The following is a 25,283-nucleotide window of genomic DNA, read 5'->3' as shown; positions in this document are numbered from 1 at the left end:
AAGTGCAGGGGGCAATCCTGTTGTCCAGAAACACCGCTGGCGTGGGATCACCCGGTCCTTCCACGCCACGTGCGTTCCTCTGCAAATCGTGAGCCCCTTTTTTTATTCGGAGGGGAGAACTTGGCAAGGGGTCGTCTTTTCCTAACTCTGGAACAGGAAGTGTGTTTTTGACTGTGTCCTGCTACTAATCTGTAGGTGATAAAGTGCCGGTGTGGGTATCTGGTAATGCAGGGTTTCTCAAGCTCAGCAACTTTAAGACGTGTGGACTTCGACTCCCAGAATTCCCCAGCCAGCCAGTTTGGCTCCAGTTAAAAAGGGGCTGCTCTCGCCTTTCAAAAGTTAGGTGCCGGTGTGTCTTTTTCTCCCAATTGTGTGATTAAGGTTTTCTTTTAAGCCTGCCTGTAGAGCAGTGTTTCTCAACCTCCGTAACTTTAAGTGGTATGGGACTTCAACTCCCAGAATTCCCCAGCCAGCAGTGCTGGCTGGGGAATTCTGGAAGTTGAAGTCCACACGTCTTAAAGTTGCTAAGCTCAAGAAACACTGCTGTCATGGATCCACTACAGGAACTGGTTGCTGTAATGTTCCCGCAAAACATTTGAACTGCAACAGGAGAGTCGTTTTTTTAAAAAACTCCTTCAGTTCCTGCCCCTGTAAGAACATATTGGGCAAAAATGATCACTTTCCACTCATTTCCTACTGATGAAGCTTTGTGGCCAACCTAGCACTGATCTGGCCCAATTTAGCTTAACCCTGTTGAGTCCTTGAGAAGCCTTCCATGTTGCTTAACCTGCCCCTTGTTTGCTTGTTTCTTAGGCTACAGAATCTTGGCGATAGAGCTGATCTCGAAGAATATGAACCCCGTGGTGGAGGAATTTCGACGTAAGTGTGGGGGAACAGAAGAGCCCTACTGAATCCTAGTTGTGTCTTGCTGGGCATCCTCCACAACCAGCCCAAAGCCATGTTGGCTGGAAGTAATGGGGGTTGAAATCCAGTACATTGGGAAGGCCCAAAGTTGCCCTTCCTTGACATGTATCACAGCTTTGGTAGAGGATGTGTGTTGTGTGTCTTCCCTGCTGCAGGGGCCGAACTGTCCTGCATTATTTCGACCACCAAAACAGCCAACCCCAGGATCGAGTGGAAGAAAATTGCCAGCCAAGGCACGACTTATGTGTATTTTGACGGCAAGATGCAGGGTAGGAAGCATCTATGTGCTCTCTCATGCGTCAGGACCTCGTTTGCTGCGGGTGGTGCCTAAGGATTGGGAGCCATGCGAGGAGGGGTGGTGGCGGGGACCCAGTGCTGTGTTTCTTTCCCCCTCCTGCTTAAAATCCTCTGAGCTTTGCAGGAACATCCAGGAGGGTTATTTCGCTGGGCACCCAATCTAGGTTGCCTCAACTGATCAATGAATAAAGCGTACCGGGTTCTTCAGGCTCCATATCTCCTGTGCTTCTCATCCATCCTCAGGAGACTGGGTAAACCGCGCCCAGCTCAGCAGCAGGACGTCGCTGACCATCTATAACGTCACCCGAGCTGATAAAGGTGTCTACCGGTGTGAGGTGGTAGCCCCGGATGATGCCAATCTTGGCGCCGAAATCAACGTTAACCTGACCGTTCATGGTACGTTTCTTGATAACCTTGCGTTAAACCTTAATAGGCCATGCTGGTTTCCCTTATATAGGAACCCAGGGTGGAAAGTAAGTCTTGAGTTCATGTGTGTGTGTGAGTGTGAGTGATGGTCCCAGGATGCTGATAAAATGGCTTAACTCTATACATGGTGTGTTTCAACCACAAAGCAGCCTTCTCCCGGGGTGATCTATAACAAGGTGCTACCAATGTAATTAAATGCGGTATTAGCATCCCAAATCTTGTCTTGCACTCTTTCTTTTCCTTTTTTCCCTTCAGGTTGTGTATGTGTGTGTGTGTGTGTGAACTTGACAGATTGTCACCTGGTCCCCAGAGAAGGGATACATGCTAAGTACATATTGCTGCTTTATGCAAAGTCAGGCCTACTGTTGAGCTCAGTGCTCCCTGCTCTTAAGTAGCAGACCCTCTCCAACAACTTGGGGTGGGGGGAGGGAGAGGGGGTGTTCCCAGCCCTTATCTGGACTCTTGATCATGGACTTTCCAAAGCCTTGTGTGTATGTGTTTTGCATTGTGTTGCTTTTCCTACAGAATTAGACTAATTACTTGACCAAGCGGTGCTCAGTGAGGTGAATATTGTATATGTATGTTTACTATGCTTGTCCTGCAGATCCTTTATCTGTTCAGCTGGATGTGTAACTTCCAGGCTGTAAATGAGGAGTGATAATGAATAATCCACTACCAGTATGAAAAGTATTCTAATTTTCCCTAGTTGAGGGTGATTTACATTTTGTCTGATTTTTCTTTCTTGGGATTGCAGACTGTTGAATAGGAAGTTTTCATGAAGGTACGGCTGTGATTGTGTACCCAGTAAATCATGGTTGAGCTGATATGCATGAACAAAGAGAGGCTGCTAAGAACCTTCAGCCCAGATATTCTCCTATATGCTTGAAAGATGCTAGCAGGATCTGGCTCTGCTTTCTCTGAATGTTGGTCCTTCGTGACATCTGGAGCAAGGATTGTGGATTTATATAAACTCTGTTTTAATGAGGTTGATAATGGAGCTACAATTTGACATTGATCTGTTTTGGAGCTCACCAGAGTTTGCTACAAGCCACAATCCCATATCTATATAACCCAAAGGCGAGACTTAGAGAAAATGGAATTAAATGCTGCTCAGATGGTCCTGGCTGTATAGAGGAGATGGGAGAATGTAGCATGTTAATGCGAGGCTGACACCAATTTCTTGCTGCTTGTATATGTTGCATTAAATCATGGTTTGATAGGACGTGCAGATACGTCTGGGCGGCTGAGTGTGGGCAGAGCATGCTTCTTAGCAACCTTGGTGCCAAACTCCCTCCTTGCAGTGATAAATCTAGTAGATCAGGTATTTTGAGGGCCAACTTGATATGATCTGTAGAACTGTTCATTGCTCAGAGTGAGACACGGAGCTTCAGTTGCTTTCTCAGGAAGCGAGAGATAAAATCCGGTTCAGGTAGCGTGCCTATTCCATAGCATGTATGATATTGTTGTATTTCCAACTCTCCCAAATACCCTTCTCCAAAGCTGGCTCAGGAGTAATCCTTTTTGTTCAACTCCAAAGGATACTAAAACCTGAGAATGGGCGATGCTGGAAATTATTCGTCAATCTGATTTACATCAAGTTCCTCCATTTTCCTTACAGTGAAACCGGTGACCCCCAGGTGCCGGGTGCCCCAATCTGTCCCCGTGGGGAAACCAGCCACCCTCTACTGCCAAGAGAAGGAAGGGTTCCCAGAGCCAACCTACAGCTGGTACCGTAATGATGAAACGTTGCCGCTTGATTCCAGATCCAACTCTAAGTTCCAGAACTCTTCTTTTACAGTGGACCCCAAAACAGGCATGTTGGTAAGTGTTGGGTGAGAACAAGGAGAGGCAGGGTGGATTTCCTTATTTGGGGAGGGGTTTGGAACAGATGATCTTAATTCAGCTGGCCTTTCCCACATTCCCTGTAGTGGGTACACGTGTTTGCTTGATTAGTCTTCATTAGTGGTTTGGTTTGGTGGATGGGGAGGAGAGAAGTGAAGCTTAATGATGGGGTGCATAGCTAGTGTATCCCCATTAGATGCTTAAGATCTCATCCCCTGGCTGCCTAGTTGTCCTTCATTGTCCCAAGAGATGCTATATTGACAATACGAGCACTGGAACCATCAACAACATTATCAGGACAGCATCGTTGATGGTGCTGGAAAGGAGTCCTTCTTGAACACCCCTGCCTATGCCCCCAAGCCATGCACTTTCAGATCTTAATCTAACCATTGTTTTTCGAACTTGGCAACTTTAAGAGGTGTGGACTTCAACTCCCAGAATTGATCTGGCTGGGGAATTCTGGGAGTTGAAGTCCACACCTCTTAAAGTTGCCAAGTTTGAAAAACACAGTTCTAATGGAATCAAAAATTACAAAAATAACCCTAGTAGCCTTATTCTAAGTTAGGCATGTAATATTTTTCATAACATCCTCTATTGTGTTTCAACACTTTTCAGTTTATCCTATAAAACCAATATGCATTTCTACCTGCAGAATATTGCAGAATAGTTCATTTTCGTGTGTAAGAGAGGCTGAAAGTTCAAATCGAAAAGCCAGTCAATTAAAATAAGGTTAGTCTTAAAGAGCTGGCTTGTTTTCAAATGTAAATGGTAAAAGAAGTTACTTCTCTGTGCTGGTAAAAGTCATTGTGGCTTTGCCAAAGAAATGAAGTTTTCTGTCTCTGCTATAGAATTGTTTATAGCTGTAAAAATGGCATGAATTTTTAAAATCTTTTTTTTTTAATTTTTAAAATCATTTGTTTAATTTTTAAATTTTTTAAATTTAAAAAAATCTAAAATTACATTTTAATTGATTTTAATTAATGTAAATTAAATTTAAAATTTAATTTAAAAAAAATTAAATCAGAATTTTAAATTCTGAGAATTTTTAAATTCTCAGCAGCCTAGCAATCATTTGGCTGTGCCAGCTGGGAATTCAGGAAGTTGCAATCCCATATAGAAACTTTCTCCCTAAATGACTTTAGACTTCTAATCTAATTCCTGGGAAGGGTGAGGAAACACCGTTCCTTTTCTACATCTGACGGAAACAGTACAATAAACGGTTAGTACTTAGAGCTAACCCCTTCATGGATCACTGCCTTGTCGTGGCGAAGGGGCTTGCGTAACTCAGTGAAGCCATGAGCTATACCGTGCAGGGCCACCCAAGACGGACAGGTCATGACAGAGAGTTCTGACAAAATGTGGTCCACTGGAGAAGGAAATGGCAACTCACTCCAGTATCCTTGCCAAGAAAACCCCATGGACAATGTTAAAAGGCTAAAAGATATGACGCTGGAAGATGAGCCCCTCAGGTCGGAAGGTGTCCAATATGCTACTGGGGAAGAGCGGAGGGCATTTCCAAGTAGCTCCAGAAAGAGTGAAGCGGCTGGGCCAAAGCCGAAAGGACGTTCAGCTGTGGATGTATCTGGAAGCGAAAAGAAGGTCCGATGCTGCAAAGAACAATATTGTATAGGTACCTGGAATGTAAGATCTATGAACCAAGGCAAGCTGGATGTGGTCAAACATGAGATGACAAGATTGAACTTCGACATCTTGGGAATCAGCGAACTGAAATGGACGGGAATGGGTGAATTTAATTCAGGTGACCATTATATCTACTACTGTGGGCAAGAAACCCTTAGAAGAAATGGAGTTGCACTCATAGTCAATAAGAGAGTGGGAAAGGCAGTAATGGGGTACAACCTCAAAAACGACAGAATGATCTCAGTGCGTATCCAAGGCAAACCATTCAATATCACAGTCATCCAAGTCTATGCCCTAACCACTGATGCTGAAGAAGCTGAAGTTGACCGCTTCTATGAAGACCTACAACACCTTCTAGAACTAGCACCAAAAAGATGTCCTTTTCATCATAGGGGATTGGAATGCTAAAGTAGGAAGTCAAGGAGTAATCGGAATAACAGGCAAGTTTGGCCTTGGAGCACAAAATGAAGCAGGGCAAAGGCTAATAGAGTTCTGTCAAGAGAACAAGCTAGTCATAGCAAACACTCTTTTCCAACAACACAAGAGACGACTCTACACATGGACATCACCAGATGGTCAATACCGAAACCAGATTGATTATATACTTTGCAGCCAAAGATGGAGAAGCTCTATACAGACAGCAAAAACAAGACCAGGAGCTGACTGTGGCTCAGATCATGAGCTTCTTACTGCAAAATTTAGGCTTAAATTGAAGAATGTAGGGAAAACCACTAGACCACTCAGGTATGACTTAGATCATATTCCTTGTGAGTACACAGTGAAGGTGATGAATAGATTTAGAGGATTAGATTTGGTAGACAGAGTGCCTGAAGAACTATGGACGGAGGTCCGTAACATTGTACAGGAGGCAGCAACTAAAACCATCCCAAAGAAAAAGAAATGCAAGAAAGCAAAATGGCTGTCTGATGAGGCTTTACAAATAGCTGTGGAAAGAAGGAATGCGAAAAGCAAGGGTGAAAGGGAAAGATATAAGCAATTGAATGCAGATTTCCAGAGAATAGCAAGGAGAGATAAGAAGGCCTTCTTAAATGAACAATGCAAAGAAATCGAGGAAAACAATAGAATGGGGAAGACTAGAGATCTCTACAAGAAAATTGGAGATATGAAAGGAACGTTTAGTGCAAAGATGGGCATGATAAAGGACAAAAAAGGCAGGGACCTAGCAGAAGAGATTAAGAAGAGGTGGCAAGAATTCACAGAAGAACTATACAAGAAAGATCTTAGTGTCCCTGAGGTCCACGCTGGTGTGATCACTGACCTTGAGCCAGACATCCTAGAGAGTGAAGTCAGTGGGCCTTAGGAAGCATTGCTAACAACAAAGCTAGTGGAGATGACAGTATTCCAGCTGAGTTATTTAAAATACTAAAAGATGATGGTGTTAAAGTGCTGCACTCAATATGCCAGCAAGTTTGGAAAACGCAACAGTGGCCACGGGATTGGAAAAGGTCAGTTTATGTTCCAATTCCAAAGAAGGGCAACGCCAAAGAATGCTCAAACTATCGTACAATTGCACTCATTTCACATGCTAGCAAGGTTATGCTCAAAATCCTACAAGCTAGGCTTCAGCAATACATGAACCGAGAACTACCGGATGTACAAGCTGGGTTTCGAAGAGGCAGAGGAACTAGAGATCAAATCGCCAACATTCGCTGGATCATGGAGAAAGCACGAGAGTTCCAGAAAAATATCTACTTCTGCTTCATTGACTATGCAAAAGCCTTTGATTGTGTGGATCACAACAAACTGTGGCAAATTCTTAAAGAGATGGGAGTACCAGACCACCTTACCTGTCTCCTGAGAAATCTGTATGCGGGCCAAGAAGCAACAGTCAGAACCGGTCATGGAACAACCGATTGGTTCAAAATAGGGAAAGGTGTACGACAAGGCTGTATACTGTCACCCTGCTTATTTAACCTATATGCAGAGTACATCATGAGAAATGCCAGGCTGGAAGAATCACAAGCCGGAATTAAGATTGCAGGGAGAATCATCAACAACCTCAGATATGCGGACGATACCACCCTAATGGCAGAAAGTGAAGAAGAACTAAAGAGCCTCTTGATGAGGGTGAAAGAGGAGAGTGCAAAAGCTGGCTTGAAACTCAACATTAAAAAAACTAAGATCATGGCATCTGGACCCATCAATTCCTGGCAAATAGAAGGGGTAGAAATGGAAGCAGTAACAGACTTCATTTATTTGGGCTCCAAGATCACCGCAGACGGAGACTGCAGCCATGAAATTAAAAGACGCTTGCTCCTTGGGAGGAAAGCTATGGCAAGCCTAGATAGCATATTAAAAAGCAGAGACGTCACCTTGCCGACAAAGATCCGCATAGTCAAAGCTATGGTTTTTCCAGTAGTAATGTATGGCTGTGAGAGCTGGACCATAAAAAGGCCGAGCGCCGAAGAATTGATGCCTTTGAACTGTGGTGCTGGAGAAGACTCTTGAGAGTCCCCTGGACTGCTAGGAGGTCAAACCAGTCAATCCTAAAGGAAATCAACCCTGATTGCTCATTGGAAGGATCGATAATGAAGCTCAAGCTCAGATATTTTGGTCACCTAATGCGAAGAGAGATCTCTTTGGAGAAGACCCTGATGCTGGGAAAGATTGAAGGCAAAAGGAGAAGAGGACGGCAGAGGATGAGATGGTTAGATAGCATCACTGAAGCAATGAGCATGAAACTGAACAAACTCAGGGAGGCAGTGAAGGACAGGAAGGCCTGGCGCAATATGGTTCATGGGGTCACGAAGAGTCGGACACGACTTAACGACTAAACAACAACAACTTAGAGCTAAATACTCTTTGCTTGGAACTGGGCAGCAAAGGAGAGATCTGAGTATCACCTGCCTTGATGCATCCTTTAGCTGACCTTCTGTGCACTAAATATGGGTGCAAAATGTAGCAGAGTTGATTCCTGGCCCGTGTTCTGCCAACCTCACCATCTCCCTTGCCAGCTGTGGCTTGTATTTTTCCAAGGAGGAGATTTTCCAAGGTTGTCTGCAGGCAGCAATTGGAGATTGGGTCATCCAGGGAATGCAGACCTTGGGCAACCTCGGACTGGCTGTTTTCATGACGGATAGGCTGCAGGAAGAACGGAACTGCTGGGTCATTGCTGGGGCTTTTGGAATTCCATACCCTCTCGGCCGGCAGAGCGTGCCGCGTTCTCTGCAAACCGGCTTGGGCGTTTCATTGCCTTCAGCTCAGCTTTTCGTTCTTTCTAGGAGTGATCTTGTACGTGTGGTGGGTGTGGAGGAGGGGAGGGGAGTAAGGAGGCAATCTTTTATTACGTGATTGTTTTTTATTATTATTAATTTAAACTTACGATAGCTGTCCACTTTACTGCAGGCTGCTTACCAAATGCAAAAAGAATAAAAACTGTTAAAAACATACAACGCCGTGGGCAGCCTGGACAGAAGCCATCACAACGATCACAATCCACACCAGCCCCCCCCCCCCCAAACCTAGGCCTGAGACCAAAGCCAGGTTTTAATCGAACCTCACGCCCACTCCATCCCCTGAAGAGTCCAGGGGGAAATTGTCTATGGAATGGGATGTGTTGAAGGAGGGGATATCTGGCTGATTGGCCAGAACCCTCAGCTTGCTTGGAGGAAGGATAAACTGCCAGATTTGGCTGCATGTTTCATTTACAGCTTCTAACTGATAAAGTGTGCAGAAAGGGGACACTTGGATGGCCGCACCTGAGATAATAGACCTTTGGAATTCAGGTGGGGAAGAACTTTATGGCCCGTACTGGTTTATGTGCCTGATACGATAAAGGGAATCAGAAGCCCATCCTTAATGGGTTTTCGACAGGTAATTCCATACAGCAGGGAGTAAGCAAAGATAGGGCAGGGAGAAAGAGATGGCTGTCTTTGTAGGAAACACATGGAAACCTAGCATGGCAAGAGAAAGGCTAGACTTCAGCTGTTCTTTCCTTTATTTCTTTTTCTGCAAGCAGGGCTGTTTCTTTCCCTTCCCTTTTTTCTTTCTTTTAGTCACAGGAAGCTAAAGTACCACACACACTTCCTTCCAAAGCTGCGTTCCAAAATGGCATGGTTTCCTGCAAGTGGGGCCTGTATTGAGGAAGTGCAATCCTCCAAGCGCCTGGGAAACTCACCATAATTCTCCTTCGTGCAGGTCTTTGTCGAAGTGCAGAAAGGAGACTCTGGTCGCTACAGCTGCCGAGCGATGAATGTCGTTGGGGAAGCCTGGTGTGAAGGAATCGAAATGGAAGTCTGTGAGTAGGAACACAAAGCTCGAGGGTCAGATGGTGGGGTATGCAACATCCGGTTCAGCTTACAGGTAGTCCTCACTTAACAATCCTAAGTAGGACCGGAATTTATGTTGCTAAGCAAAGCGGTCGTTAAGTGAAACATGTGACTACACTGCTTAGCGATGGTAGTTTGGGTAACCCCAGTTGTGGTCATTAGGCCAGGACTGTGCCCTTGTTAGGCAAGGACCTCATACTTCTCCTGCCCTGCTGCGCTCACCTCCACTTCAACTCCCACCTGGCTATCTCCCCCAAATCTCTGCCCATTTGGCCACTCTGTGCTCCGCCACCCTTGCCACCCTGCGCACAGCCAGCAGCTGCCTTGCAAAGGGCCGTGCCGTGTGTACCGTATCAGCAGCAGGAGGAAGAAGACAGTGAAGGTCAGCTGGGGGCGATGGAGCACAGGGCGGCACAGGTGCAGGGTGGAGTGCAGGGCAGCAGAGCGCAGAGTGGTCAAAAGGGCAGAGATGGAGGGAGATAGGCCAGTGGGGAGAGTTGAAGCTCACTCTGCAGTTGTAAATGCAGGTGGGCTGTCAAGTGCCCGAATTTGGTTCATGCGACCAAAGGGATGCTGTGACAGCCAGAACTCGAGGATCCGTTGTAAGTACCATTTGTTCAGTGCTGTCGTATCTTAGAACGGTCGCTGAATGAATGGTTGTTAAGCGAGAACTACCTATCTATGGCCAAGCCGGGGTGGGTGGCATTTCTGTCACAGAGCCCTGCCAGGCCATGCCTGTGAGCAAACCAGAGAGCATTAAGGTTAAGGTTAAGCATGAAGGCAAGACCAGCTTCTACAAGACGATGTTTCAGAGCGACAGAGCAAGGCAAGGCTGAATGCGGGTTCAGAAGACAAGCCTTGTAAGGCTTGTGAAGGGCAACAGCAAAAAATCTCTGATGAAAAATACAAGGCAAGAGATAGCATCTTCTACCATTTAGGATTGGTGTGGGTTTTTTTTCCTTTGCTATTTGGAGTTGCCTCTGGGGTAGCCCAACCAGGATGTTGGGACTACAAGGGAGCCAAAGAGTTTCTGCTGTAGAAAGATGCTTTGGTTGGTAGACGGGGTCACGAAGCCAGAACACTCCTGTAAGTGGGGCATGTCGGAAGGCGGACGTGGAAACTGATGCTCCTTTTCCTTCTCCAGATGACCTTAATATTGTCGGGATAGTGGCTGGAGTATTGGTCGTGCTGGTCGTCCTGTCCCTGATTACAGTGGGGATCTGCTGCGCCTACAGGAATGGTTTATTTGTCCACAACAAACAAAATGGAAACAGGTACAATTTAATTGTCTAGTGCTGGGCTTACGAACGAAAGGGAAATACGTGTGCCCGTTCTCTTGTACCAGTCATAATAAGAAGGAAAAAGGGGCAAAAAAGAAGAAAAATGGGCCATGGCGAATCATGTTATAAACAGAACCCCTCCAAATATAGTGACTCTCTTACTCAGAAGTCTTCTTCCCCGCCTGAGCAAATTTTTCTCCCTCATTTCCATCCATTTAGTAGAAAAGATCTGGGAACTGTTCAGAAGCAGCTGGAAATGCAGCTTGGAGAAATTCAGTTGGGTTGGAAGAGTGCCAAAAGAGGCAGGATGTATGTATGTCACTAATCCTGCACTTCTGTAGGCAATTTAGGGAGGGTTATAAAGGGCCGAGAAAATTCTTCACTGGGATTTTTATGCCCCTTTAGCAGCGCTGCTGCAGGTTTGAATGTTGGCTTTTTGCAAAAGGAAAAAAAAAAAGCTGAATTTACTGTCATTGGGCAAGCAATCTGGATGCACTGGACTTTCTCTTTCATTGTATTTGCTGGATGAAGGAAAATGAGACTTGTCCCTTGGACCGTCAGCCTTAAGTAGCAAACGCAAGGCAGCAGATGGCTTCAGAATTAGCCATAACCGGAAATAACACTTCAGGAAGAGGAAGACGATGCCATTAGCAGCGAAGAGCGATAACCCTTCTGTTTTAAGTGATTCAGCTGACTCAAGCTTTGGAGCTGGTGGCTTTCTGAGGTCTTCCATGCTCTCTGCAAAACTGGAACTGCAGGGAATTCCAATTTGGCTGTCTCCAGGTGACTGTCTCTTTAACTTTAGAAAGTCAGCACAGAAGAGCCCCCAAAATCATCTGCAGGAAACCCTTGATTTTACAGACCTCAGTTCAGTAGCTCTTGGATGTAGCAGACCAAATCTGAAATTTAGGCAATCCTGAACTTTGTCCCAAACAGCGGACAAGGTCGGTTGTTTGGCAAGTTCATCTGGATGTCCTTTGTGCATTTTAGGTACATTGATACACATTTTAATGCCTTTTACATATTGGATATATATATTGGATGTGTGTTTCACCTCGATTATGTATATTTTACACACGTGTAGACTCATGTTTGGCTCCAATTGATCCCCTTTCCCCCTTAGTCCATTAAATCAAGGGCCTATTGTAATTAATTTTGACACAATAGAATCAAAGTTGGAAGGAACCATTTAGATCACCAGATCCTTATTAGAAGAGGGGGAACCATGCCTTCTTAAACCCCAAAGAGTTATTCTCCCCCCACCATGGTAAAGCTGTTGTAGGTGCAGATCTGCAAAGGGCAGGCTATATTTTAAGCCCTGGGGGGCAGGACATAGTGCAGAGAAGCAGTTGGGGAGACAAGAGGTCACTGTGAGTCTATATCTGTGAGTAGACAAGAACACAAAGAGTCTGTATCTCTAAGGAGGAGACACAGACACTCTCTTTTGCTGATGTGCTCCAACTAAACGATGCCTTCCCTTCCCAGCTACAAGACTCCAACAAAGCCGGATGGCGTGAACTATATTCACACAGATGAGGAGGTAAGGGGTCTCATTAGAGCAAAGGACAATGGATGCATTCACAACAATGACTATCTTCCCCACCCCCTCCCAGGAAAATAAAATAGATAAAGAGCTATGCCAGAGCTCAACACTACCAGATGGTTACAGCTTCATTGCTTTGGGGGTAAATGTTGTGTAGGATTTTGGATTTTGTTCCCCAAAGGTGCTTCGGAGCATGCTGTGCTTGTGTGTGTGTTTCTGCAGAAGGACTTGTCTTTAATTCTCAGGAAAAGATGCAGGGGATGCAGTTGCTTTAATGAGTGGCAGGCAGTTGCTAAATTCATGCCCCTGCATGCTCCAAAATACCTTTCTGGAATCGGATCCAAAGCATCGCTCAGCCTAACTAAGGATGCAGCTTTTCCAGAAAGATTCATGAAGGGCCCGCCATTCCCACCCAGTGCTGGTCGACACCACTTCCATTCGGAGTCCAAGGGAAGGAGAACCTAGGAATGCCCAAGGGAGGAACCAGGGCAGAGGCTGTGGCTGGGTTCAAACATTGGGCTACGGCTTGGCTTGCTTAACCATGGTTACCCCAGCAAACAAGAAGAGGCTAGACTGATTCCTTACAATTGACAAAATATGGCATTTGGGTTCACCCAATACACTAAGCTAAAATCAAACCAGCTACATCAGGGGTTAGTTCAATATGCCAACCCGGCAGAGTTTGCAAAAGGTATTTATGGGCCCTCCAGAGGCCAGAGAAATTGAACTCCCTGCCTCCTTGGCCATTGGCCAAGTGAGCCGCGTCTGCTGGAAGTTGTTGGGCGACAGCTCCTGAACCCCCCTTTCATTCCAGAAAAGAGTTTGGCTTTATTTGGGCCAAGCGAAAGAGGGAGGTACACACAAACGCACACCCTTAACAAGCTGATCTGTGTCTTCGCTCCAGGGTGACTTTAGACACAAGTCCTCCTTTGTGATATGAAACAGCAGAGACATTTGGATTTTGCTCAGCGGCGAGAGCGGAGTGCGGAAAACCTTCTCCAACTCCTTGCGCAAGAGGCGATAACTGGCGTGTGTGTGGATGTGTTCTTTTTTACTCCTTTCTAAACCATTTACAGGCACACATGTGCACCTGCCTGATTTTTTTTTTTCACTCTTTTGTTGTTGCCAAAGTCAACCCCCCGTTTTTAACTGCCAAACTGCCATCTTCCACCCTAGAAGCAACCGTTGCGGACACCGCCGTCTCTCCAGGTGGCAAGGAGAGCATCTCTTCAACCTTTGGCTGGAGAAAATGATTCTGGAAAGTCATTTCCAGAAAATCTCCAGGGATCACTTCTATGCCATTCCAGGTTGCAGGGTTGCCTCTTATACTATTACACCAAAGTAGCATCAGAACATCCTTCTGCACTCCAAGCATCTACCCCCTCATCTGCTTCATGCAGTCTTGCTCATTGGATGCCCTTCCCCATGCCAACCTCTGCATGCCAAACATCTCTTTGGGTAGCTAAGCAACAACAGCAACAAAAAGTCAAACCCTCTGACTTCTTGAGGTGGTACCTAGGACCGAAGACAGAATTTTTCTACTGTTCCTATTCTTTCGTTTGTAGAATTCTGCAGTCTAATTTTTTTTTTTTTTGGCAAAGATATATTTTGATTACTTTTTTTAAAAAAGTCATTGGTTTTTTTTTTTAATTTAAAATGTAAATAGTTTGGTAGGCCAAACGGTGTTAATTGTAATAATGTAGTAACTTTACAGGGGTTTCTTTCTATTCATGCTTTCCAGTACTGATTCAAACCATATCAGTATTAACCAAAAGTACAGAACTCTCAGCATTGCAAAAGAGCACTGACAAAACACCTCCTCCTTTGATGGGGAAAGTGATTTAAGATTTATCTTCTCCCTGCAGAAAAATATGGGCAGGGTTGAAAGACTTGTCCATCTCGTAGCAGGAACACAAAGGGAAGCCCTCTGATACGTTGCGGCAAATTACTTTCTAAGTGGAAGGGAGTTTGTGATGCGACAAGATGCTCAAAAGAGAAACTCCCAGATCTTTTCTGGGGTGCAAGAGTCATTGAGTTCTAAAGCTTGGATGTGCCCTTTGGGAAGGGTGAAAATGTACAGTGGTTGTCAAACGAAGCTCTGCAGCTTAGCTGGTGAAAAATGGAGGGGAGTCTGCTCTTCCACATCATCTTTTTAGACCATCCCACTTACAGTTCAGGAAAACACTTCTCTTGTCCATGAAAGAAAAAGAGAAAGAAAAGAGAACGGAGCGTAAATTAAATCCACAGTCCTCTCTCTCTTTCTCTCTAATTTTTCCATTCAAGTTAACGGCGGGAGCTTCCAACTGATCTGACTATCAGCAAGCAACTCCTGGCTCTTCCTGTGGCAGCAGCTGTGCCCTTCTATGTAAGAGACACAGCAAAGATAAAATAATTTGCTGTGATGGAAGAAGTGGCTTTTCTTTCCAAAAACATGGTATATGTTTAGGGATGTTTGTTTCAGCCTCCAAGTTCATAGTCTTAATTCTGGACATGGACAGTATTTTTTATTACCTAAGAGGACGTGGGACTCCTAGTATTGGATTTGTTGGTCTTCTGTATTAATCTGCCTTAGAACATCCAACCCATTGGATTGGCTTGGTTTCTCTTTTTTTAAGGAAGTTGAGAAGAGAGGTCATTGGTGTGTTTTATTTCTATCCAAGAGCTTTGATTCCTGTCCTTTCAGGGTGAAGTGGCGCTAAATTTAAGGGGGGTGGGAGCTGTAACCATGTGCCCCAACCCTGCCATCTTGTTTTGATTTTAACCATGGCTACCTCGGCATTTGACCAAAGTAAAGTTTTTATCCACTGCCAAAATGTTTTTCTCCCTGTCAACTTTATTTATGATAGAATAGGGTTGCCTTCTGGATCAAAATGGCTTTCCTTCTGCCTTACTATATTCACTAACCCTTTCCGAGGCTGCCTCTCTGACACCCAAAAGCGAGAAGAAAAGCCTTGAATATTTAGTTGAGAACAAAAGATCTCTTGCCTTCGAGTAACGTCTATGCTGTTACACACCTAACCTGGATTAATAGGTATGGTTTGCAACCAGGGCAGGTTAGAAGTCCAAGGAGACCAAATCTAATAGATGGTCCATCCCCTTCGGAAAACTGTGAGTGTTTAATATTAGATAGCAGGTTAAAGGCTTTGGGAGGTACAGTGAACAGCAGGAGTAGGAACTCTGGGCGTGCTGTTTTGGGCCAGGCTGAAGATGAGTAGGTCAGCCCCATTCCTTTGGAGCCACTCACGCCACAGTGTGATCTTCCCTTTTTGCCTGGAAGTGACCCTGTTCAACTCTCCAGTCTGAGTTCTACCCAATGCCGAATAGGATAGAATGGGAGAATACGTTAGATGAGTTATCTATTGCTGATGAGCCACAGTTCCTAGCAGTCCTAGTGAGCAAGGCCAATGGTGAGATGGGCTGGGAGTTGTCAATCAAGATTGTTTGGCAGTGAAGTGCATGGGCGCTGCTTGGCATATAATAATTTAGTACCTATGGGGAAAATTCTTCAAGGTTTGAAGTGCCGGTTCATTACCTGGAGAGGTTTTTCATTTACCAGAGGAACCTAAACAGGTTGGTGATTTAAGGTAGTGCAATCTGTTATTCAAACACTCAATCTGTGCCAGAGTTGGCATGGCTCATTAATATATTTGTTACTTTAATGAAAAAGGAGTAATGAATTTCAGATCCTAGAAAGGACTATTAGTGGCAAGGGATGAGTCAATTAAAATTTCTTCCACTGAAGTCAGGTCAATTAATCCTGGTTAAATTTGTAACAGACCCAAACGCTTAGAGTCACTTCTTAAAAAGCAGTTCTCTTCTTCTAGTTAGAAACCTTGCCTCCAAAGAATTATCATCTTTTTGGGTCTCAAAAATGCACCAGTGGAATCTCTTTTAACAAATAGGTCTCCACAAAACACATTGTAAATACTTGATCGGTTTGTACTAATGTATTGCATTTAACTTTGCTGAGAATGTTTTACATAAATATAAATCTATCTATCTATATATAAAATTGTTGTTCTGGACAGTCTTTGTGGTGACGGTGGTGGTAAGGACCCCTGCATGGGGGACAGCAGATTATAAAGTACTACAGGCTTTGGTTGTGCATGGATGAAGTTCAATTACTCCTGCAGTTGCCTAGTAGTTACATTCTCGTCTTTAGCACAAGCTCCTGGACAGTAGTTAAGAACGATCAAGTATTTACTCACAATCCTTATGGGATGAGAACCAGACCTCACTAGCTTCTTAGGCCAAATTGGCACACACATCAAAGGAAAAAGCACACACAAGTTCATTTCCATTTCTATCCTGGTGTCCGGTTTTGAGTGTGTGCTATGGGGAAGCTAAAATTCAAGGACTGCAACCTCTGATTAGTAGAGGTGTACCTCCAAGTGACCATCACATAAGAAACTTGGAAGGCATCTAGTCCTTGGGTCTATTTCACTTGGTCGTTGCTTCCATCAGCAAATGGGGTCTAGGTGGATGCTTGTTCTGGTGTATCTTCATGTGCCTTGTCCTGCCTTCTAGTGATATGATGGACAATATGTGATGGACAATGTACAGTATGGGTATATGTGGATGGATAAAAAAGGAATGGATCTTGGTTGCAAGTTACCAACTGATGAAGCTACAGTGCAAGGGAGACATTGTTGAGAGTTTGGGGTGAAATGTGCGAAGGATATTATGTGCCCTCATAAGTAGCAGTATGGCTGATAATGGCTTTTTTTCTTTTTTTGTGCCTAGTTGTATTGTTTTAAAAAGGGAAGAAAAGATTTAAGAACCACCTCCAGACAGCTAAGCCCTCAAAATAAAACCTAAACTGAAAATTGAGACATTTGATCAGTTAAAGTATGTGCAGTTGTGACAGCAGTTTGCTCCCTTTCCTTTAAACAATAAATTCTAGCCACATGGATGGAAGATAACATTTCTCCAACCTCTGTATGATCATCTTTCACCAGTGAAGGCTCAACAAAGGGTAAATCTATCAAACCCAAGAAATCACCACCAAATCTTCTGTGGCTCTTACGACAAGTCAGTGTCAAAAAGCTTCAGTTCTTTTAAACTGTTCTTTTGAAAAGTAGAGGGAAAACGGGGCAATCACCAGAAGTTTTCAGGCTGTATGTTAATAAGCATAACTGGATTACTGATAAAAGACGTTTTCCCTTGCACGTATTTGTCAACCAGGTCAATGCTCCTCTTCAGTGAAAGAAGATGGTCCTTGAGTAAAGCAATTATTTTTTCCAAGTCATAGTTCACATACCCAGATGCTCCACAGAGACTTGGAAAAGGTGGATTGGCTTCCAAGAGGCTATGATGGTTTCAGAATTTTACTACTGTAAATGTATGATACATGTCAAGATGAAAAAGAAAAAAAACAACACTACAGGTAGTCCTTGACTTACGACCATTCGTTTAATGGCTGTTCAAAGTTACAGTGGTGTTGAAAAAAGTGACTTGTTACTATTCCTCCCATTTATGACCATCACAGTGTCCCCACGATCAAAAATTTGGGCACTTGGCAATCGGCATCTATTTACGATGGTTGCAGCATCCTGGGGTAATGATCATTTGTGACCTTCCCAGGGGGCTTCCAACAAGCAAAGTCAATAGGGGAAGCAAGATTTGCTTAACAATCATGTGATCGGGTTAATGACTGTAGTGATTCACTTAACAACCACGGCAAAAAAGGTTGTAAAATTGGGCACGACTCACTTAACTGCATCACTTAGCGACAGAAGTTCTGGTCTCAATTCTGACCATAAGTCAAGGACTATCAGTACATCCTAGTCATGGCTTTTGAGACTTTAGCCTTAAATAATTGCTGCCAGAAATGAAATGCTGGCCTAATTCCAATTTAACTGCATGCAAAGCAGAATATAATTGGTGACACCAGGGAGCTTAACATGATGCTCCTGAAAGAAGGATTAATCCTAAAGAGCCTATAAAATGGTTTCTACTTAAAAGATCTCCCTGCAGAACTCCAAAGAACCAACAAGCTGAAAACCTGCAAAGGATGAAAGACTTGGTGCAGTCTTCGTAATCCTGGACTAGAGAACTCTGTTCTAGCTTTCCATACTATGATTTCCCCTATAATTCTTCTAACTGGAGATTATATGTGCTTTAATCTAACATTTACATAGAGTGCTTCGATCTCCATCCAAAAACATGGCTTGGACCACCACACAACTCAACTTCTGGGATCCCCCCTCCCTCCCCCCCAAACAAAACCTAACTGGAAACATTTCTAAAGCCAGATTCTCACAAATGCATTGGTGTCATTAGACAAGCAGTTGGCACTGGACAGTGTGCTCCTTACCAATAAGATAAACCAAAGACTGAACAGATAAAAGCAAGAGAAAGCCATGAGATTTTGACTCAAAGCAAGTGGTGGCATTTAGAATTGATAAAAGTATTTATTCTGCATATAGTAGAGTTAAGAACATGGTATGAACATAATAAATAATCCTCACACCTGGGCTATATATTCACATAGTCCTTCCCATGTGATGATGGTTTAGGCTAAGCTCTCTTTCCAAGAACTTTTCTCCTGGAAATCTTTTTGATTCCATTCTTCAAAGGCTTTGTCTGTGGACAGTGTTGCTACAGGCATACCCAGCCTTTCTTTTTTCTACAGGAGAAAATATGGATCCAGTTCCAAGGACACTCTTTTTTGGCTGTGTGCTCATTTTCATGGGGAGGAATTATAGGGGCATCTAACCACAGCGTGAAATTTCTACACGCAGTTCTTCCAGGAAAATCTTCCCCAAGCTTATTCCCATGTTTGCATGGTCTGGCCTAGACCTAACACACTGATCTATGGAACTTTGTCTTCTTCCATATGACCTTACAACCACTATATCTCAACAGACACAAAGCAAGGATGTAAATTAAGCTTAAGTGCTAGGTGTTGGCTGCATTAGAGAAGAGTTAGAACATCATGCTACATGTCAATAGAGCAAGACACAGACCTATAGCTTCATTGACCTCAATCAATACAATTACTCCAGATGGCATCCATGTATCAAACAAACTATAGGGCACTGCTCTATCTATACGGTAATTAGTTACTTCTACTTGCAGTCCCAAATAGAATATTTACAGTACACCAATTATAAAAGCAAGCAAGCTTGACATAGCAAGAATAAAAATAGAGTTAGGAGGCATTAATCAGTGATCTTCCAAAAGGGTCTGATGGTGTGGAGCGTAAGCTATAAACATGATTCTGCTTCTACACAAGATGCAGTCTTGCTTGGACCAAAACATTCATTTTGTTGGTTGTCGTGGAGTTCTACGGCTGGATCTCCTCAGCCTTATACTTGATGGACTGCTTCCCCTTCCTGGAGAATTCACCTTCCACTGTGGAGGCTGGGACATTCTACAAGATAATGCAGAAAACGAGTAAAACACAAAAAAACAAACAAAACCCCCAACAGAGTCCCAGGGAACCAGCAGAGATCGACTGTACTCTAAAACTAGGGGCATAAGATTACTGCAGGGCCAAAACCTGCATAAAATTGGAGCAACAAGAATTCAGAGGTAGAGGGAGGCTTCTTGGTTTATTATTTAAAAGAACTCTTTATTTTTACTGAGCATGCTTCAAAACTGCTCTGGGTTCCAAAAGGGCTCTTCCATATGTGGATGGTTCTGTTTATTTAAGGACCACAGATGTCTGTGTGCAAAGAACAATATTTGTATAGCTAGTGCCTGCTTGTAATCTAGTAGGTTTCTTAAAGATTAAGAAGCTGAGTTCACATCTACCATTCTGCTCCCTTTAGAGGTAATGTTAAGAAGAAACATTCCACGCTTTGGGAATGCTGTTGAGATGTTTCTATTTTAACCTATCAGTTGGGTGAGGCAAAGGTTTGCCCAACCCCAGAAAAATTAGCATTCAAAGGAGAAACCTCTCAGATTATTCTTCTCACAGTTTGATCTTCTTATGTATGGGAAAGCTTTTTTATATATATTTTTAAGGGGGGCGCTTGAGATGTGACAGCTGCAGCGATAAAAATCCATTATGCAAGTCTTCAAAACATAACCCGGCTTTGAGATGTAAAGTGGTTTGGAAAGCATTCCATTAATCTCTCGGCTTCGTCAGAATGGTTGAGGCATTATTTCTCTTTCATGAATGGGACTCTCCAACTCTCAGCACGGGCGCTGCCATCTTCAACAGTATCCCTTCTGCCAATGACATCTGGAATAGCACATTCATTTGTGGACTATGTTGCGCTGAAAGCTGGTGTAGGGTAGTGCTCAAGGTGCCGGAATAAATTTAGGTAAATGTCGCTTAAATTAGCCACCCTTAGATCATCCTGATCATGGTGGAAGAAGGGCAGGACAAAAAGACATGTACAGGTTACAGCAGTGTTTCTCAACCTTGGCAAGGTTAAGCTATGTGGACTTCAACTCCCCCAGCGTGGCTGGCTGGGGAATTCTGGGAATTGAAGTCCACATAGCTTAAAGTTGCCACGGTTGAGAAACACTGACTTGCGGGATAGTTGTAGTCCACATATCAGTTACACTCACGGCTTATCTGGTGATGCCAAGCAAACGATCTGCCTCTGGGAAGCCTCTGATTCCTGTTTGACTGCAGAAGGAACAGAAGAGGTATTAGCGGGGTTGCCTCTTCCATGTTTCGTTTTCCAAAAAATATAGTAAGGAAACAGGAATCCACATGCCTCGAACAGAAGAAGGTGTGAGGGTGAGGCTAATATGGCTGACTCCAGCTCCGAAGGTCACATCATTAATTGACTCTGGAAAAACAAAATGCATAGCCTTTAGTACAAGGTAATCTGAACCTTCTGGGAAGCTCAACATTTATTAAATTTATACCTGGGCTTTCCACCAATGAATGACACCTAAGCAGCTAACTATAATAAAGGGTGGGGGGAGTTAAACCCACATTTAAATAGGATTATGACATATTAATAAACGAAGGCAGCACTGGGGCTTAGACCTGCCCAGAACAGCAGCAGCTGAAAGACTGGCCATGGCGAAAGCTTGCAATTCCAAGTATGTACAGTTGCCCTATGTAACCTTGTACCATTAGGCAAAACTAGGCGAACCCCTGTACTTGCAAACCATCATTGCCTGATTGTGCCTATTCTGTGCCTCTTAACTAGTTGTGCTCTCAGCTTCCCCACTAGAGGTGGTCAGTCTTTTTTCCCACCACGAAGGATGCGGCCAGGGATGTTTTGTTCTCACCAGGGTGGACAGGGTTGAAATTTTCAGACCAGCTCTATTTTTGGTGAGCCTTAAGGGACAAAATTAAGGCATGTGGGTTTGCTTCTAAAATCCCCATCCCAAACAGGAACAATTGACCGTTCCTAAAAGTCTGAAAATTTGAGCCCCACTCATTCTGGGGTCCACAAACAGCATGCTGTGGGTTGCACACAGCTATGAGTTGCTACTTTTGACCTAGGCAAGAAGGCAAGGATAGTTGGCACAAAACAGACAGAGGCAAAACAGACCTGCAGCTTTGAAAATGGCCATTAAATAAAAACAGGACAGGATGGGACCGGGTGGAAAGCAGCTTCCGTTCTGGACCGAGACTGGGGGACTCTGAGCCAGAGGGACTTCAAAAGAGGCCAATTCAGGCAACAGTAATGCAATACAGTTTATGTTGCTTTTTGGATGCAAAACTGAAAGGTTACGCTCTGGCCCATGCCGGGATTAACAGCCAGCCTCTTCCTCTACTTGAACAGACATCGATACAAAGTGCTGGGTAGGAAGAAGAAAGGCACAATTTTGACAGGGGTGGCTTCCCAAGAGATTTTGCAAAGGAGACATTGCAAATGGCACCTGAACCTTTCAACGCAGCCCAGTTCGAGAGGAATGATGAATCAGAAAAAATGTCTGCATGCTGTTGACTTGCTGCTTGAAATGACACGTTGCTATAGATCTCAGGTGGGGACTGTTCCTTGCCACCCTTCCTTTCACTGGTAAATATATAACAGATCTCCAGAAATGTGGAACTGCAGCTTCTTTAATCCTGCAGAAGGTCAGGATATCTGGAGGGCAGAAGGCAGATAAAAGGATCAAAACTAGATCCTTCTGCACGTAGTTACGTGCTCCACCATCAGCCTCTGAACATCCAAAAGAGCAGGATCCTCTTCAGCTCCGTCAGAATTTGAAGACCTGGCGTCACCACTGCAGTTTATGCATGCATGTGTTCAACGGTTTCAGATGCCCTTCTAATATTACAGTTATGTTGTGAACTGCTTTGGGATACCAGCAGAGATGTCAACTTGGGCTCAAAATGTAGAATAAGCACTTTAAAGCTTATTCTTGAAAATGTCAGGCTCCCAAGCTTATGAGGCTCCAAAAAGTGACAATAAACAATGCTGACTGAAAAGGTACCCAGCAGTCCATCTTTGCATGATGTTGCCAATGTCTACCTTGTTTGTCACTTTTGAACTTGCAATCAGTGGCATCAAGACATTGGTATGCTTGTTTGGGAAGGCAAGGCTTGAACTAAGAATCTCTCCAGAGCCATCCAGCTGCCCTTCCTCCAAGCAAGAACACTTTAAAACAAAAACAAGCTTTTTTAGAAACTTACTTTCGGGAGTACTGATCGCACGGCCCTCCAAGGGTATGTTAGTTCCGGAAGATGGTCGGTTTAGGCTGCAAAAGGAGGCTAAGAGGGAGAAAAGGGGGGGGCAATGTTAGCCAGAGGAAATGCCTACAGTGAGGCACAACTGGACCCATCATGTTAGGCCAGCTCCCTAGCTGGGTACAAGAAGCTATTTATTGGCTGGGGAACAGCCTACCTTTATCACTTTGCCTGCTCCCCAGAGAATCAGGCCTGGCCCCCATGCTCCTGCTGCGCTGCGTCTCAGTGGCCTCCAGAGCTTGTTTAGCAGAGTTCAGGATGGCAAAGGTATTCAGGGACAAATTCCTATGAGGAGAACAAGCAGCTCAGCGTTTTCGTCCCCATCCTGCGAGCTTTAAACATCCCCCACTGAGTGCTGCACGACGCCAGTCACCTTTGCGTTGTTGGATAAAAGAGCTGGCCGGCTTGCACGCGCGCTTGGCTTATACGTGCCTGAACTCAGACAAGCCTAGGATCAGCCACAATCTTATCCAAACTAAGAGACAGTATAAAACGCTCAGTTTAAGTGTGTCTTAGTGAAATGCACACCCAAAAGGAAGGAAAGAGTTCCAGAGCTGTACCTGAGTCTGCGATTCGTGACTCCTGGCCTGGGCACTGTAAACAGAGCAAGCGCTGATAGCGGAGATCGCAAAGCTGGAGAGCTGCTTTGGGTAAGTGGAGAAGCCTCATCCTTCTGATCCCTAGGATGCGCACTTCTCTCCAAGGTAGGAGGCTGTTATTTAAAGGAGAAAACAGAGAGGTGCTAAAACTCCATTACGATATTAGCCTCATTCACCTCTCTGCAAAGGAAGCCATGTTTATCGTCATTATGTCCCTCTCAAGCTGGAAGAGAACTCTCTCTAGTAGCCCTGTAGTTTGACAAGGGCACTGCACTAAATGGAACATTTTTAACACCCCTCCCATCTTCATCTGAGAGAATGATGATCACCAATCCTACAGGAAAGATTAATGTGGAAAGTAGCATAAAACCTACCAAGCCAAAGTAAAAACAGGTAAGGTATTTGGCTTGTAATCTAACCTTTCCATAGTTGGAAGCCTCTAGCTGTGTTGGAGCACATCTCCCGTAATTCCCAAAACACGCTGGCTGGAAATTACAAAACCGGTAGTCCAATACGTTGGGGAGAGGAGGGAATCAAAGGCTGCTCTAACCAGATGTGCCAAACCCAGTTGCTGTGTCCTCTCAACAGCTGCTTCTTGCCCAGCTGGCCTGCTCTGGCTTCAGCGGCAGCATCCTTCAGACGCAGTGGCTGCTTGCTGCAACGCATTATGTTGCCCCTCTCCACTTCATGGAAAAGTAGTTGCTTGTCAGCAGCCTATTCGGAGTGGCTTAAGCATGAGTTCTCTGGGACTCTACAACAGCCAAACTGGAAATTAGTACCTGCCTTGCCATCAGAGTGTTGGGGTCTTCATGATCTATGTACAGCTCCTGGCCTTGTTCAGCCTCCCTCTCCAGCTGCTCCTCATACTTCTTCATATCATACTCCAGCTCGGCCACAAGCTGCTTGTCCATGGCAAAGAACTCTTTGATTTCGTTGCGATAGTCTTGCATGACCTCCTGGAGAAAAGCAGTGTTGGAGATGGCAGAAGGAGGTTTGCTGGCTGTGTTTTGCTGATGGCCTTTGGGTTAATCTCAGGGTCCCACCGTAACAGTTGACAATATGATTCCCAGCTCTAGGGAATAACAAGTACAGGTAGTCCTCGACTTACGACCATTTGTTTAGCAACCATTCAAAGTTACAACGGCACTGAAAAAAGTGATTTATGACCGGTCCTCACATTTACGACAGTGGTAGCGTCCTTACAGTCACGTGATCAAAATTCAGGTGCTTGGCAACTGGCATGTATTTACAACAGTTGCAGCATCCTGGGGTCACATGATTGCCATTTGCAACCTTCCCAGCCAAATTCTGACAAGCAAAGTCAATGGGGAATCACATGATTCACTTAACCATGGCAAAAAGGTCATAAAATCAGGTGTGGTCACATGCCTTGCTTAATGACCATACCACTTAATGATGAATTTTCCGGTCCCTATTGTGGCCATTAAGTCGCGGATTACCTGTAACCCTCATCCAGGCTTTGACAAAAGAGCCAAGAAACACAGGAGAAGCCTGTTAACTGCTTCCCTATTAGAAATCGAAGACTGACTTTCACAATCAGACTTTTAAGGCTGGGGAATTCTGGGGGTTGAATTCCACACATCTTAAAGTTGCCAAGTCTAAAAAACACTGCTCTAAGAGATCCTCTTGGCAAAGTCAGATTGACTACCTCCACACTTAGCTTGCTGCCATGTCTTTCCCCTGACGCCCACATGGTTTTTCTACTCTCCAGATCCTAGTCATCATGTTACTTTCCAAATAGGTGGAACGTGAAATGTTATAATACCGCACATCTTCCAGATGGGGTAGTAATATTCACCATGAGCAACAAAC

General features: G+C 44.4%; 2 protein-coding genes across 8 annotated transcripts in view; one reads left to right on the top strand and one right to left on the bottom strand.

Moving 5' to 3' along the window:
• The window catches only part of JAM3 (junctional adhesion molecule 3), a 40,947-nt gene extending 24,680 nt beyond the window's left edge, over positions 1 to 16,267 (top strand). For all 3 annotated transcript variants that reach the window (XM_088139026.1, XM_088139027.1, XM_088139028.1), the window contains exons 2-9: positions 814 to 879; positions 1,080 to 1,193; positions 1,465 to 1,617; positions 3,266 to 3,468; positions 9,289 to 9,388; positions 10,564 to 10,693; positions 12,185 to 12,239; positions 13,147 to 16,267. In XM_088139026.1, coding sequence (XP_087995152.1) covers positions 814 to 879; positions 1,080 to 1,193; positions 1,465 to 1,617; positions 3,266 to 3,468; positions 9,289 to 9,388; positions 10,564 to 10,693; positions 12,185 to 12,239; positions 13,147 to 13,182 — 857 coding nt within the window. In that variant the 3' untranslated portion in view covers positions 13,183 to 16,267. The remainder of the gene's footprint in view (positions 1 to 813; positions 880 to 1,079; positions 1,194 to 1,464; positions 1,618 to 3,265; positions 3,469 to 9,288; positions 9,389 to 10,563; positions 10,694 to 12,184; positions 12,240 to 13,146) is intronic.
• Positions 16,268 to 18,630: 2,363 nt separating this feature from the next.
• The window catches only part of NCAPD3 (non-SMC condensin II complex subunit D3), a 35,183-nt gene continuing 28,530 nt past the window's right edge, over positions 18,631 to 25,283 (bottom strand). For 2 of the 5 annotated variants that reach the window (XM_007441393.3, XM_088139024.1), the window contains 7 exons: positions 24,230 to 24,406; positions 23,412 to 23,563; positions 23,009 to 23,136; positions 22,798 to 22,875; positions 20,918 to 20,992; positions 20,766 to 20,826; positions 18,631 to 19,617 (listed from right to left, as the gene is read on the bottom strand). In XM_007441393.3, coding sequence (XP_007441455.1) covers positions 19,506 to 19,617; positions 20,766 to 20,826; positions 20,918 to 20,992; positions 22,798 to 22,875; positions 23,009 to 23,136; positions 23,412 to 23,563; positions 24,230 to 24,406 — 783 coding nt within the window. In that variant the 3' untranslated portion in view covers positions 18,631 to 19,505. Of the gene's footprint in view, positions 19,618 to 20,764; positions 20,827 to 20,853; positions 22,250 to 22,797; positions 22,876 to 23,008; positions 23,137 to 23,411; positions 23,564 to 24,229; positions 24,407 to 25,283 lie in introns of those variants that run through there. The other 3 variants (XR_015795839.1, XR_015795838.1, XM_088139023.1) reach the window with 3 other exon arrangements.

Source organism: Python bivittatus, unplaced genomic scaffold (assembly GCF_059951505.1).
Source record: "Python bivittatus isolate LINGU-HERP-01145 unplaced genomic scaffold, Pbiv_v1 ctg000320_np1212, whole genome shotgun sequence".
Classification (NCBI taxonomy): domain Eukaryota; kingdom Metazoa; phylum Chordata; class Lepidosauria; order Squamata; family Pythonidae; genus Python; species Python bivittatus.
The sequence above is the reverse complement of the archived record's forward strand: the minus strand, read 5'-3'. Positions and strand labels throughout refer to the sequence as shown.